The sequence below is a fragment of the Alternaria conjuncta genome (genome assembly GCF_024043145.1).
Source record: "Alternaria conjuncta strain BMP 0040 chromosome Unknown scaffold_21, whole genome shotgun sequence".
In the NCBI taxonomy this organism is placed as follows: Eukaryota; Fungi; Ascomycota; class Dothideomycetes; order Pleosporales; family Pleosporaceae; genus Alternaria; species Alternaria conjuncta.
Window position 1 is genome coordinate 287,397 of NW_026250110.1, and position 14,677 is coordinate 302,073.

Consider the following 14,677-nt stretch of genomic DNA (forward strand, 5'->3'; position numbering starts at 1 on the left):
ACGCGCTCGGGAGTACTGGGTATCTCGGTTCAAAGCTATGGACATTCTGTGTTCAACATCCCCGTTTCAGTGTAGAGAGGGAAAGCACTAACCTTTGTGTCTCCTTTCAAACGCATGGCCTCCGCTCCCCTTGCTTTTGTCGCGTGTTCGTGGCTGTTGCCGTCTGACGTGATGAGTCATAGCGTTGTGTAGCAGCTCTGTTCTCATATTCCTCCGTTGTCGTCCCTGGCCCACAACTTGACAGTGCGATCTTTGCCTCCACTGACGATCCAAGACGCGTCACTCGTTACGTCGGTACTGAAAACAGGACCCGAGTGACCTTGAAGTGTCTTGCAGTGTGCCCAGTCATCTGCCGAGAAGATCTGAACGTTTTTGTCAAAGCCTGACGAGATGACAAACGTAGAGGCTTTCTTTGGTATGACTTCGCCTTCACTGTTCTCCTGTAACGATACTCCGCTGGCTGGTCCATCTGTACCCTTAAACCATCGGAGGTCTGTGACACCTCCTGTGTTGGCTGCAATTGAGTTTGTCTCTCTCATCGCTCGAACGTCCCAGCACTTCATGAAACCGTCACCTGAACCGGACAGAAGGCGATGGCCGTCCGTTGACCAGTCGAGACCGTAGATGGGCTTGATGTGGCTCTCTAACATGTAGATGACACGACCTGTACGCACATCCCACACGCGGCCGATACTGTCAAGGCCAGCACTTGCAACCAATGACCCATCACCGCTGAAGCTCACGGTGTAGACTTCTTTTGAATGACCCTCTTGCATGAGAAGTTCCTGACCGGTGTTAACGTCCCAGAGTCGCCATGTCGTGTCGTCGGAAGCGGAAGCCAGGTATTGTCCCGACGGATGGAATGCCACTCTGCAGACGCGGTCGGTATGGCCTTCGAGGGTGCGCAGGGGCTTGTCGTCATCTAGCGACCAAAGCTGAATCTTGCCCCCGGCTCCGCCAGATGCGAAGTTTACGCTAGAGGTTGAGACGTTGCTGCCTTGTAGTGTCGCGCCTGGCATCCAGTCTATGCCAGTAGCACGCTCCGTGTGTCCACCACGATACGCCTTCTTCTGCTCCAAGCTGGGAATTTCCAACAACGCAACCTTTCCACCCCAGGTACCGTATGCGACATACTTGCCGTTGGGCGAGACGCGCACAATGCTCACTGGACGATCTGCGGTTTGCGACCCATACAGCTCGAATCCCTTGAGGCGGTCCTTGATCTTGTTCCGGAACTCGACGTGGGTTTTGAGGGGAATGGTAGCTTCGCGACGCTGGAACGCGACGCGCTCCTTTGCGCGGGGTAAAGAGTATTTGGCCATGTTCCGTCGCGCGTCCAGTAGCGACTGCGTGCCTTGGGTATAGAACTCTTCCTGCTCATCACCTGGAGCTTCCTCCGCATCTTGCATGTCCACGTCTGCCGCATCCTCGCCTAGTGCTTCTGCTGCCTCTGCAAGTAAAGCTCGGAGTCGGTCGCGTCGCTCAGAGGGCCCCTCGCCGAATAGGGTGATGGGCTCACCTCGCGATCGCAGCTTTGCTTTGACATCGCGGTCGGCGGTCGGTACGATTAACTGCGCTGCTCGTCGTTTGCGGTCGAAGTCCTCCATGAGGGAATGGGCCGACGCGTTTCCTCCACCGGGCATGGCATGGTTGCGGTCGAGCGGGACACTGGAAAGGTCGATGCCCTCCATCGCATCAGCCTGAGGGCTATGGTCAGCTTTTATGCGAACAGAAGTTGCGACCGAGCTACGAAGCCCGCGATGCTTCTGCGCCAGTCTATCGCTGCAACTCGGGGTACGTACCGCGCCATTCTCCTCCTCAACATAGGCTTGTCGCGCCGGGTGCATGCTCATGGTGACTACGGGTCCCGCGGCGGGGAAGGATGTTGGTGCTCGGGGGGAGTATCTCGAAAAGAAGTTCCGAGCCAGACCACGGGTTTAGGCGATAGGGCTGAGCTAGCGCCGGTTATGTCATACTCCGCGTTTGAGACGAAGCTTGAAGCACCTGCAGTGTTTGGTCTAGACGACTATGCTCTGCAGGTAGAGACCAGATCTCAGTAAAACAATGCCTTTCCGTTATCCCTAGTTTGCTATTGGGGTATTTTCTGCTATATTTACCCAACAAGCATGCTTCAGATAATTGTAAGTACTCCACGAACTAGCCGATCGGCAATGACGACGGCCAATGTGATTTCTTAGCCCAGAAGTCCCTTTTCCTTCAACATAATTTGTCGCAGAGGTACGGCACCGCCAACAGGCGCTGATTCTGCTGCCAATTCCCACGTACTGACTCCCGTCTCTAGGCTCTGGCTGTGGCCATGTCATTTGCGATTACCAGCGCTGCGGGCCTTGCGCGACTTCCACCTGTGTCGCGACGCGCCTCCTCTAGTGGTCTCTTCCTGTTTGCTCTCGCCGCATCTCCATTGGCAGCGCCTGCCTCGTCTAGTCGAACCAGCGGCCTTCATTCGCAGCGCATGCCTTCCAATTTCGCACAACCAACCTGCCCGCTGAACAGAGATACCTCTCCGGCCACTGTCGGCTTACGCTCCTTTCATTCGACTTCACACAACTGGCGGAGTACGCCGCAATATACATACCACGTTGCGGCATCCTACTCTGCCAAGCAGGATCGCTTCAATGCGGAGCAGAATCTGTTTACACGACCGCTGCATGACCCCAGCAGTAGCAAGGTTGAGGACCTGCGCGAATGCAAGGAGTCCATAGACAAGCGGAAACGAGCGAAAAGTGGCCAGGATGCTTTCTTTTTCAGCCAGGTGGGAAACACAAAGACCACGACATTTGGTGTTGCAGATGGAGTAGGAGGATGGGTCGAGTCTGGATTGGACCCCGCCGACTTCTCTCATGGATTGTGCGAGTACATGGCTTGCGCCGCGCGCTCATGGCCGCACGGATTCAACACGACAGCATTACACCCGAAAGACCTGCTCCAGGTCGCGTACGACGAGGTCACGGATGATGACACCATTGAGGGTGGTGGTAGCACCGCATGTCTGGCTGTTGCCGAACCGGATGGCAACGTCGAGGTAGCCAACCTGGGAGATTCAGGATTCATGCATCTCGGACTCAATGCCGTACGACATTTCACGCAGCCTCAGACGCACGCCTTCAATACCCCGTATCAGCTTTCCAAAACTCCCCAGCGCATGCTCGTGCAGATGGCCGTATTCGGAGGCCCATCCACACTCTCGGATATGCCAAAGGAGTCGAGTATAACGCACCACAAAGTACGCCATGGCGATGTTCTCCTCTTTGCAACCGATGGTGTGTGGGACAACCTGAGCCCACAGGATGCCCTCGGTATTGTCAGTCGTCACATGGTCGACCTGGGTGCTTGGGTCGAGAAAGATGGCACCATTGAGGTTGGACAGGATCTAGCAAAGCTGGTACAGGCCGATTCAGCTCGTAAAGCTGATAGCTCCTCCCTCCAAGCCAAGGTGGCTGTCGCGGTCGCGAAGGAGGCAAAGGTGACGGGGCTTAACACTCGTCGGGATGGCCCCTTCGCCAAAGAAGTGCAACGATACTACCCTGGGGAGAATTGGCACGGTGGCAAACCGGACGACATTGCTGCCGTGGTAGCTGTCGTGCTTGAGGATGCACCGCAGCGCGCAAAGCTATGATTATATGCATTAGATCTCTGTTGTTTGGCTGCATGGGTAGGCGATGGCGTTATGGAGAGGACTCAGGCGCGGAATCGGAGGCGCACCTGCGCATGCCACTATGGGTTGGTAATCGTCTTAGCGTATGAAGTTCAGTGGTGGTCACGAATGTTTGAAGTCTAGATAGCGACATCAAAAGATCGTTCATTTCAGTAGGCCCTTACGATCAATGTCTTGTGTAGATGCAGAGATTCGTTTTGAAGCTGGGTGTGGTTAGATCACGGTAAACATTTGTTATGGGTCTGTGTCAAAGTAAACCTCGAGTTTGTATATTTCGTGCGACATGGCCCGCAAGTTGAGGCAGCTTGCCCAACGTTCACATGATGCATGCATGCAATGTAGATAATGTAGACTACCGGCATCTATGACATAGTACTGGTCGCTGTATGGATCATCTATCGACTACCTAGGTACTGATGCTACCATGTCTCCGTCTGATGACATTAGGGTCATACGTCAGAGCACTGATTGCTGCAACGTCTAAACGTCAAGACAGATAGAATGCACAGGCAGGCCTAGTCGTGCATAGCGAAGCAGCTTTGACGTCAAACGTGTGGGGCATTTCGCAGCATGGTGCCTCGGCTGTTTGTTTATCGCAGTTACCTCAGCAACGCGGCCACGCGAGTCTCAGGATTCGCGCGCTACCTAAGTATCCATGAACGCCAACTTCACCCCATCTTTACCACGAAATCGCCCGCCCACCTTCCGGATGAATGCGCAACTAACCCTTAGCTAACAATCGCTATCCACATAACCCGACGAGCACATAGAAAGCAACGCGCTTGCCGAACCTCGACGCGACAATCGAATGGCTACACTTTCTCCCACGCCCTCGTATGGGCGCATGCGTGCGCATTCCTCAATACGACCCAGGAGAGACTCTCCGCTATCCGTACTGGGACAGTCGCAGGGCTTCTCAGCGGACGCGCCTATGATGCAGAACATCAACATTGGCGACAGCTCCGATGACGAGATACCACAACCCATGAAGCTCAGCGCTTTGACGACGGCACTTCTTGCGCAAGGCAGTGACGTCGATTCGCCTGAGAAGCGGAAACCTAAGCTAAAGATATCGCGCAATGCCTCTGGCTCCAACACGCCAGTGCAGGATACCGTCACACCTGCACCAAGTTTGCGAATCAAGCGAGTGCCACTACGAGGTGCGCCCATGAGACGGTTTCGGAGGACGCCTCAGAGCGAGGAGGAACACCATCCCTCTCAAGACCAGGAGAACATGCCCATCTCCGCGGTCAAGTCGCAGCCTGAGAACGTCCCCGATTCCGTCCTGAAGGTCACCGGTTCTGTCATGAAGGTTGCAGAGGATCGCCATATGCAACCACAGCCAGAACACCAGTCACCGATACAACGATCTTCGCAGCAACAAGAAAAGCAGATGCCGCTCCAGGCGCTAAGTGCGAACACTCCGCGACGACCAGCACCCCCGCCGCCGCCGAAGATGTCAGTGTTGGAGACGGCGACTACTGCTGCCGGAGCAGCCACAACAAAGACGAGAGAAAGAAAGAAGAGGAGCACACTATCAGTCAACGGAAAGCATTACTCGCAAATGGACAGGATAGGAAGAGGAGGCAGTTCGGCCGTGTACCGCGTCATGGCAGAGAATTTCAAGCTTTTGGCGCTGAAGAGAGTCAAGCTTGAGGATGCAGACGAGGCCACTGTACGGGGCTTCAAGGGCGAGATCGACCTCCTACAGAAGCTGAAGAACGTGGACCGCGTTGTGCGACTATACGATTGGGAGGTCGATGAGCAACGCCAAGTGCTGAGTGTGGTACGTGTATCTTGAAACGAGGCAAAGTTCTATGCTAACATGCACCAGCTCATGGAACTCGGAGAATCTGACCTCGCTCGTATAATACGAATGAAGCTCGATCCCGCCGACGGAGACGGCAAACTAGACCTAAGCTTCACACGCTACTACTGGAAAGAAATGCTCGAATGCGTCGGCGCAGTCCACGACCACGACATTGTCCACTCTGACCTGAAACCCGCAAACTTCCTGCTCACCTCAGGCCGCTTAAAGCTCATCGACTTCGGCATTGCCAACGCCATCGAAGTCGACCACACCGTAAATGTGCACCGCGACTCGCACATCGGTACCCCAAACTACATGTCACCAGAGTCGCTGGAAGACTCAGCCGGCGGCGCCCGAGGCCTGCTCTCCAACGGCAACGGCTCCAAAGACATGGCGCTCGGCAAACCCTCCGACGTCTGGAGTCTAGGCTGCATCCTCTACCAGATGGTTTACGGCCGCCCTCCCTTCGCACACATCACCAACCAAATGGCACGTGTCCTCGCCATTGTAAACCGCGACTACAAGATCGAAATCCCCGACCTCGGTGTCGGCGATGTCCGCGTCCCTCCCGGCCTCAAAGCTACGCTCCGTCGCTGCTTGCAACGCGATGCCTCGCGCCGACCAAACGTTGCACAGCTTCTCGACGAGCGAGATCCTTTCCTCTACCCCGACGGCGGAGAAGACCTGAGAATACCACAGGAACTGCTCGGCCAGATTATCCAACGGGTCGCAGATCGGTTTAGAGATCCGAACAAGAGCCCGCCTACCGACGATGAGATTCGTCAGTATCCAGCGAGTTTCTACGAGAAGATTAGACAGTTGCTGGAAAGCGATTGATCTTTGTTTTCCCTTCTCTTTGTTGTAAACTTGTCTATTCTTGGTGCTCCGTTTGCGGGGCACTGGCATGTACATACACGCCTTGTTTTCTTTGTCTCCTTTCCCATCATCATCATGACGACTTGGCGCCAGGGTTTCTTTGCTTATCTCCATCTTGGGTTGGTTGTTGTTGCTGCTGTCAGCAGCTACATTCTTGGTACTCACTTCTTCTTGTGCAAAATCGCCGCTTTTTGAGCGTTCAAGCGTCTTCCCCCTTGGCAGGGCGTTTTATTTGTTTGGAAAAGGCGCATTGTCTCTTTTCTTTGGATGAACTCATGAATGGCGGTCTCACTCTAGTCGCATACGGTTTCCTTGGTTCGTTGTATATACCCGTGGTGGATAGTTGGGGAAATCGATTCTTTTAATCGTTCATTAATCGACTTCTTGCTGCTTGTGTGATCGCGATGATTGATGTGTGGCAACAGATAACAGTAGACCTCAATGGCTTCTACATACACTCTTGACGATCTGGCCTATGATCCCTCAGCCAAACTAAACTGTGTAAAAGTACATGGTTATGCATCAAAGAGGCAGGCACTTTGGGAGTTGCTGGTTGCACGCAATGTACCTAGAACACCCTTCGAGAAAGAAGCTCGAAGCGTAGTCCCGTGTATCGTACCTCTAGAAATCCATTCTCACACTGGGAACTGTCTTGCCGATCACGGGTCTCACCTCTTCGCACCGCAATATCTTCTCGAACTGACATCTATCTGATGCGAATTACTTCCACCAACCGGTTGCTTCTTCCTGATTCATATGGAGAAGAAGGAGTGGTGCCCAAACGTCCTTCTGCCAGGACCCTAGGCCAGCCGCCATAATTGTCATCAGGGGTAGTAACCCCATCCATCGCCTCTCCATTCATGACATCACATATATAGGCTGGGGAAACAACGAGGAAATGTGAAGTAATACGCCGAAGAACCATGGGTGTTGGACAGCCGAATAGAATCCATATTTCGTCATCAATCTCCACCAGAGCTTTCCCTTCCGTGATGGCAAGAGTGGTGCCAGTACATGTTGAAGCCAAACATCCGGATGACAAAGTCTTGTGTGCTAGCTGGACGAAATGCCCGAAGCGCTCAGTCTGGTTATGTGTTTTCTGAATAGCAGCGGATAGACTTTCGAGGTCGAGCCAGCGAAGACATGGAGGGCGGAGATCACGGAACTTGCGCAGAGCTCGAAGTGCAACTTTCACATCTCTCTGGGATTGATCGTAGACATCCGTTGCGTAAGGAAGTAGATCGACAACGCGAAGCCCAGGAGTGACGAACGAGTAACCAAGCAGGATACCCGTGTAAAGAACGACTTCGTTGTGGCTGAAATAGTCAGGACCTATGCGGAGCTCAGAAATAGCTGGGCCAGTGATCGTGGATCCGAGCTTCTTGATATCGTCAAAATGACATCCAGTGGACCCATTGGCAAAAATGAATAAATGTGACAAGACCGAGAGTGGAGAGAAGGCGTTGTTGGTAGATGAGAGTGTTCCGTTGACCTTTGCATACCGAAATCCCCTAGCGCGTAGAACATCGTCTTCATCTTCGAGACCCGAAAAGGGCGTACCGTACATAGGCAAGTTGCCTGCGGCGTGAAAAGGGCCCGAGAAATAGTCTGCGTTTCCCGGCAAACCCCAATCTGGAACCCACGAAGGCAAGCCCTCGACAGCAGGATCTGAGTTGGTATGGATTCTTGCCAGGGCCAGAAACTGGAGGCTGTTGCATTTGAATGGCAGTAGTCGAGTGACGCGTGTGTAGCGTTCAGTGAGGCTCTGTTCGTAGCTCGTTTCGGTACCATCGTCGTTATAGTCGATGACTAGGTTCAGAGTGGCAATCACCCGATCTCTTGCCTCCGTTGCGTTCAAGGCCTGTGATAGCCGCAACATACCCAACAAATAGATTGGACTTGTGCTCAGCGACGGACCCCATTTTATGGGATCAAGCTGCCAGTCGGCCTTTGGCTTGAGGAGAGAAAAGTCTGGTTGGAGAGTGTGTGGATCGACTGGCACCTTGCTCTTCATCATCTCCCGCCAATAAGCCAAGTTCCGTGCTGGAGCCTTGGTGGTTGATACTAGCGGTCTGAATAGACTCCACGCATTGTCTACGCCGAAGGGCCCTCCGTCGCGAGCCGACTTGCGGAACATCTGATGTTGGAATGCCATTAAGCGTTTACCGGGGATAGCTAATCCCCGGCAGTGGAATGCCAGTTTTGGGGCAAAGGCAAGTTCCTGTTGTATCCAGAGTCTGTCCCAATACTCGTTTTGAAGAAGTGGGAGAAGTGGCTCCCAGAATTCGGGATCGTCGCCCAGCTGATCCTTAGTGCTTTGCAGATGAAGAGTGAAGAGCCTTCTAATGACAGGACTCTTAGGATCAAGCTCCACATCAATCCAGACTCTCACAGTTCTGCACCGAGAGTAGATCTCTTTCATGAGATGAACCTGATTACCGCGTTCTTGATCATCGTTTTGGTTAATGCAAACGGCGTCTGCCCAAATGTAGCGCACACGGTGTCCCAGACGCACGTATCTCAGAGCATTCTCGAGTGACGGAGTCACAGGGAAAGGTTTGTCCTTGAGGATTATTCTACCCGTGAACTTCGGGTCTCCCCACCTGTACGAGAGTCCATCGTATACTGGGTTGCTTTCAAGCGCCGCAGTGCGCAATCGGCACCGTAACGGATCGCTGAATTCACCCGGGAGAAGCTCGAGGATTCGAATATTGCCTCTCGTCTCCATGCGGTATTTCTCAACCGATGCAGTGACGCATAAAGCATCGTCAGGTAACTCTGGCGGAGGGAAGGTTCCGTCATTCTTGACCAACCATCGAATACCGTTTCCCAAAGGTAGGTAATTATAATCTCCAGGATACTTGTTCATTTTGAACGGCTTCTGGTCACGCTGTCTTTCGAGCTGTTTTGTCGCTGTAATATCGCTCCGTGGAACAAAAACTACGAGGGTGTATGATCAGTCGTCACCATCGAGAGGAAAGCGATGCAGTACATACCTAGGTACTCACATATCCGCTCGCGCAGCAGCTCCAGCGGTATAGTTAAGGCGCATGGATAGACTTTGCACGACGGCTGTTCCGAGCACAACAAGCATACCAGACAAATTAGATAAGACCCCAAATACTACGCCGCAGATGACCTCAAGGCACTGATGTTCAATGCTGATAGCGATAGACCATACCTGGGCACTGATGCGCATCGAGCGGGGCTAAAACTGAGGGCACCAGTAGCATGCAAGCTGGGTCCAAATGTACTACTGCAGCTATATTGCATACGTGCAGCATTCGATGAACAAAAGAAGGAGTGGGTAGATCCGTGTTCGTTCCAAGTAGAAGGGGCCAACCGAGGTTCCTTCTTAAGAGGACAGTCCTGAATCCGTGGATGGGCATCAGAGAATAGCACCCCTAGGACCTCTCTTGACGAATGATAATTGAAATTGGGAATATCCGCTATGGAGCCATAAATCCTGCATCCCAGCCTAAAGATAACGCCATGTAAATGCTCCGTGTCCAGTGAGAACGCCAAAGCGATGCTACATATAATAAACACCGCTACCCAATGTTCATGACCAGCCCTTCATAGAAAGCGCAGAATCTAGGAGACGTATGATCACTCATCAGCCTCCTCATTAAGCTGCTTACGCTTGATTGCAAGATCCGCCTTCTGCTTGTCGATCTGAGTTTGTGCGCGCTTCTTGAAGAGGAAGTTGGTGTGTCTGTCGCGTGCTTCTGTGCTTTGGACAATAGCTCTCTCCAACTCTGCGATTTCACCGCGGAGTTGCTCTTGGCGCTGTTCCTCCGCCGCGGCGGCCTCGTCCACCTCATCGACGTCCTCATCGGAATCTTCGTCGTCGTCGTCATCATCGTCATCTGCAGATGTCGCGGCTGCGGGTGTGGATGCTGCTGTCTCGGTTTCGACAACCACGTTTCCGTTCTGGCTGAGAGCGTGCATGGCGACGTCGTGAGCGGTTGTTGGTGTGTCGGCTTGTTCGACTTGCACATTGTCGTTGTTTGCGAGCAAGGCCTTCAGTTGGTCGTTGTCGCCCTGGAACTCGACCTCGTCGTCCATGAGTCCTTCGGCTAGCATCTGTTCCAGTTGGTCGGCATCCATTTCCTCCACCTGGGTAGCGTCTGCCATCTCTTCATCGTCGACCTCCTCTTCGGAGCTTGACTCCTCTGAGCTCTCGGCTTCACTGTCTACCATTTCATATTTGGTTGATTCAGCAAGCTCGTCAGCTTCCAGTAGTTTGTGTAACGCTGTTTCGGCGCGTTCAACGTCGATGTAGGATTTGCGAGGGCGGAAGCGTCGCTTACGGGCCCACTTCATAGGTGGCGTCAGACCGTGGGGAAATCGGTGGGTGTCTGGGGAGATATAGGATGGAAGTGGATACTTCTTCGCTTCCTCCTCGTTCTTAACTTCATCCAGGACTAACAGCATCTGGCAGACATCTGCGGTCTTAACCCAGTCCTTCTTGTTCCAACTCTTCAGTGACTCTATAACTGCGGGTAAATCGACCATAGTCGCAGCATAGTGGCGGCCTTGTACTGTGACCATAGCCCGACGGCCCTCGCGGTCGAAGAATCGGAAGTGTACGCCGGGCCCTCCCTGTGACACACTCTTGCCGATGGTCTTCTCTTCGATAGATTTGCGCAGTAGATCGCAGTCTGGGCCTGGCTTCATGCGCAATACAAACTGAGACTCGATAGCCGGGTCAGGTTCCGCCTCTTCTGCCTCACTGTCATATCCGACACCATATGGTCTGACCGGCGGCTTTCCAGCGCCTTTGACCTTTAGGATGGCTGGTCTCGCCGAGGTCATGCTTCCCTTCGGTTTGATGGAGAGCTTGATAGACTGAGTGCGGTTGTGTGACTTGATAGGCTGGGGCGGAGGTTGTTGGACTGCGGCGTAATCGTCGTCGTCGTCGCCGCTGTCGTTAGCCATGGCGAGGCTCTTCGCGGTGGGTTTCGGCTTGCGCTTCGCTGCAGGTGAGTCGACATCGTCGCCGTCTTCGCGTGCCCTCTTCTTGGGTCCAGGCTTTCCCGGGGGAATGACGTTGCCGCTTTCATCGAGTTTGGGCTTCTTGGTGTACTTGCGCTTGACTTTGGCACCTTCGCCGTTCTGGGCATCGGCAGGCTCACCAGCCGCGGGTGCTGAGGGCTTGAACTTGATCTTGAGGCCTCCTGGCTTCGCGGAAACGGGTGTAGGCGCGTCGGACGGGGGAGGTGCGGCGGGCGGCGCATCGCCAGAAGGCGCACCCAGGTTCTTGAGTTTGAGCTTCATCTTGGGTGGCGGTACGGGGAGTTTCGTTGTTCAGGACGGATATATCGGACTGCGCGCCTGGGTGCGCGACATTTGCGAGGGCGCGAGGTTGTGGGAAAGCTGGGGTAGGTGAGTCGGAAGCGTTGGCATTCCATGGGCGGCGGCCTTGGCGTTCACCGCAGTGAAGGGCCAAAGCTTTCCAGTCGCGTACCTTCACTTTCCTTACACTCGCTGCGCCGGACAGTCCCACCATGCGCCTGCTGTTCCCACCCTAACAGCACCACACCACAGCGGACCTCTGCATCTTCCATCGCCCGCACCGCCGCCAGCATGTCCCAAAACGACCTCTTCCTCAATCTGCTGCGGCCCGCCGTACTCCACATTCTACGCGCCACGGGCTTCCAACACGGCAAACCCTCGGCCGTCGACACCATCGTAGACCTCACGGCACGCTATCTATCTCTACTAGCAGAGCGCACAGCCTACAATGCCTTCTCCAACCACAACGACCTCACCCCAGACATTAGTGATGTGCGCATGGCAATGCAGGACTGCGCCCTGCTCGTGCCCACCATGACAGCAGGGGAAGAACTGTGGAAAGAGATCCTGCGCAAACCCCTTGATGAGTACAACGAGGAGACGGGCGCCCGCGAGAACGAGGCAGCCCGCCGCGACGCCGAGGACACGGCAGACGTGACTGAATTCATTGAGTGGGTCAAAGGCGACCAGAACAAGGAGATTCGGCGCATAGCCGGCATCTACAAGCCAGTTGCGACGAATCCGACAGAGCAGCTTGATCAGGAGGAAATGGAGGACTACTTGAATAGTATGTCGAAATACTTCTCTACACAGCTGCAGACTTGCTAATCACTTGCCCAGCTCTCATGAAGAAACACAGCAAGACCGGCGTCGAATCACGTTTCCAAGGCACCGTTCTTGGAGTTCCAGCCGAACCCAAGACCATCAAAATCGAAGGAGGAGGCGCCGAATCGATAGAAGAGTGGTGTCGCAGAACCCGTGAAAGAGCCGCCAAAGCAACCGAATCGAAACGAGAGAGCCGCGAAACTACAAACACCGTCGAAACAAGGGAACCCTCGGCAGACGTAGAAATGGAAACGGAGTGATATCTGGCTTTTCATCTTACAAGCATAGCGAAGGCGTTTGGTCAGGAATCATCTTTAAGGCGTTCGGGGATATCTAGGTTATGGGCTGGCCGGCTTTGTAGCCCACAGGGTTACTCCATGGGTTTGTTGGGAGTTCGAGCTCGCATGCTCATCATTCCACGGCCTGTAGTGGTTACAGTGCGTATACCTCTATCATACATTAGGCGATACGAGGTTGTGGAGATGGTATGATATTTATTCCTACAATCAGCAGCATAACACTAGTTGAGTAAGGTCGTCCGAGGCGTGTTTCATTAGCAAGCACGCTCTCCGTTCAAGAGAAGTACTGAATCCGTCAGCTACTATATCAGCAAGTAACAAACAATACTACACATACTATGTATGTATGTATAACCCAGAAGTCTACATGAATGCACCGTTCTTCACCTCAGTACGTTGATTTTATTGTAGGCGACGGCGTAGACGAAGACCTGCGTGTATCTATCTGGTTTCTCGTTGCACGGCCGCATGCAAGTTTTGGGACCGATCTCGCACCTAGTCCTCCCGCCATCGTGCCGCGCCGATACCAATGACTACGAGACAAGACTAAAACGCGGCTCAGACGTTTGTTTTCCACGTCCTCACATGACAACGGCGCGCATTGGTGGGGCGGGAATGAATGACGGGCCCACCCCGCAGACGTCATAGCAATGGCAGATAGCCAAAACATTATCCTCGACAGCTCCAGCCTGATTTCCCATATACAAACCCAATCCACATAATTTCCAACCTCACATACTCTCTGCACTCAAATTCTCGTCTGTCAATTGACACTCTACCTACCCACAACCACAACCGCATCTACCAACACCAACAATGTCCGGTCTCGATCCCCAGGGCCCCTCGCAGCCCTCCCTAGACCAAGCCTACACCACACCCGGCAACCCAGCGCAAAAAGACCCAAAAGAGCAAGTCCAAACAGAGTTTAACGCCACCGACAACGCCGCCACCGTCGACCAACGTATCCCCACCAAGCAAGCTACCGACGCCGAGGGACTACGAAATGCAAAGTTCGAGGAAGGCATGGGAGTCCACGGCGCACCAGCGGGCGAAGAGAGCAAAGGTCTGACCCATGAAGACGTAGGAAGGCACAAGGAGCTGGACGGGCAACAAATGGCTGCGCCGGGCGAGGGACGTGTAGCCGATGCGGTGGCTCAGGGAGGGAAGGGTTTGGGTGGTGGTGGAGAGCAGCCTGATCTGGCGAGCGATCTGGACAGGTGAGTGTTGGATGCTAGATGAGTGGGTTGGATGTGTGCTGACAATCGAATAGGAAGAAGGCTGAACAAGCCGAGGCGAGAGAGGCTATTAAGCAGTCAAAGGGCGAGGCAACACAGGCTGGTGGTGCATTGGGACAGACTGGTGGACCTGCCAACCCCGTTGATAACTCGACACAGGGTGGTGGTAACTACCCCAACTCTAGCTACTAGGTCTTTTTGTCTCGAGGCGGAGCAGAGGACTAAATCTTGGTGTGAATAGACCTCTTGAGAAAGTTGGCTAGTATCCTTGCAGGCGCATAACATGGCAGGGGCAATGCACATAGTATGCCATCAAATCAATGTTCGTTTTCAGTCATGCGACCCGTTCGTTTTGAAAGCGAACAAAAGTACATAAAGGCTTGTTGTTTCTAACCTACAATATAGACGACTTGTTGACGAGCATCTTGGTGATAGACATGGCAATTGACAAAGGTGGGTGAACAGGTTGTCAGGAATGTATCCGGAGTAGACACCCGAGCATAGCAACACACATCTACTTACTGTTTGTTGATATTGAAGACAAGGACTCGAAGATGAGTTAACAGGGAAACGATAGAAACAATCATCACACCAACGCAGACATGTTTGTTTTGATTATTGTATTTTTCTTTCTTTGAAGCCCGGCAGCAGTAGCCAC

The 14,677-nt window shown here is 53.5% G+C and overlaps 7 protein-coding genes across 7 annotated transcripts; 4 read left to right on the plus strand and 3 right to left on the minus strand.

The window, feature by feature from the left end:
- Window positions 1-203: 203 nt before the first annotated feature.
- On the minus strand, window positions 204-1,853 carry J4E85_010161 (uncharacterized protein; the record flags this gene model as incomplete). Its single annotated transcript, XM_051474375.1, has 2 exons — window positions 204-1,700; window positions 1,803-1,853. The coding sequence occupies 2 exons, from the start codon at window positions 1,851-1,853 to the stop codon at window positions 204-206; spliced, it is 1,548 nt and encodes a 515-aa protein (XP_051321868.1).
- A 273-nt stretch (window positions 1,854-2,126) lies between these two features.
- Window positions 2,127-3,637, plus strand: J4E85_010162 (uncharacterized protein; the record flags this gene model as incomplete). The annotated part of the gene is made up of 2 exons (XM_051474376.1): window positions 2,127-2,141; window positions 2,303-3,637. 2 exons carry the CDS (start codon window positions 2,127-2,129, stop codon window positions 3,635-3,637), a joined length of 1,350 nt encoding a protein of 449 aa, XP_051321869.1.
- Window positions 3,638-4,610: 973 nt separating this feature from the next.
- On the plus strand, window positions 4,611-6,323 carry J4E85_010163 (uncharacterized protein; the record flags this gene model as incomplete). The annotated part of the gene is made up of 2 exons (XM_051474377.1): window positions 4,611-5,462; window positions 5,511-6,323. The coding sequence occupies 2 exons, from the start codon at window positions 4,611-4,613 to the stop codon at window positions 6,321-6,323; spliced, it is 1,665 nt and encodes a 554-aa protein (XP_051321870.1).
- A 745-nt stretch (window positions 6,324-7,068) lies between these two features.
- On the minus strand, window positions 7,069-9,231 carry J4E85_010164 (uncharacterized protein; the record flags this gene model as incomplete). The annotated part of the gene is made up of 1 exon (XM_051474378.1): window positions 7,069-9,231. The coding sequence occupies one exon, from the start codon at window positions 9,229-9,231 to the stop codon at window positions 7,069-7,071; it is 2,163 nt and encodes a 720-aa protein (XP_051321871.1).
- A 740-nt stretch (window positions 9,232-9,971) lies between these two features.
- Window positions 9,972-11,642, minus strand: J4E85_010165 (uncharacterized protein; the record flags this gene model as incomplete). The annotated part of the gene is made up of 1 exon (XM_051474379.1): window positions 9,972-11,642. The coding sequence occupies one exon, from the start codon at window positions 11,640-11,642 to the stop codon at window positions 9,972-9,974; it is 1,671 nt and encodes a 556-aa protein (XP_051321872.1).
- Window positions 11,643-11,951: 309 nt separating this feature from the next.
- J4E85_010166 (uncharacterized protein) lies at window positions 11,952-12,745 on the plus strand (the record flags this gene model as incomplete). The annotated part of the gene is made up of 2 exons (XM_051474380.1): window positions 11,952-12,447; window positions 12,501-12,745. The coding sequence occupies 2 exons, from the start codon at window positions 11,952-11,954 to the stop codon at window positions 12,743-12,745; spliced, it is 741 nt and encodes a 246-aa protein (XP_051321873.1).
- An 855-nt stretch (window positions 12,746-13,600) lies between these two features.
- On the plus strand, window positions 13,601-14,211 carry J4E85_010167 (uncharacterized protein; the record flags this gene model as incomplete). The annotated part of the gene is made up of 2 exons (XM_051474381.1): window positions 13,601-14,001; window positions 14,055-14,211. The coding sequence occupies 2 exons, from the start codon at window positions 13,601-13,603 to the stop codon at window positions 14,209-14,211; spliced, it is 558 nt and encodes a 185-aa protein (XP_051321874.1).
- Between the last annotated feature and the right edge of the window lie 466 nt (window positions 14,212-14,677).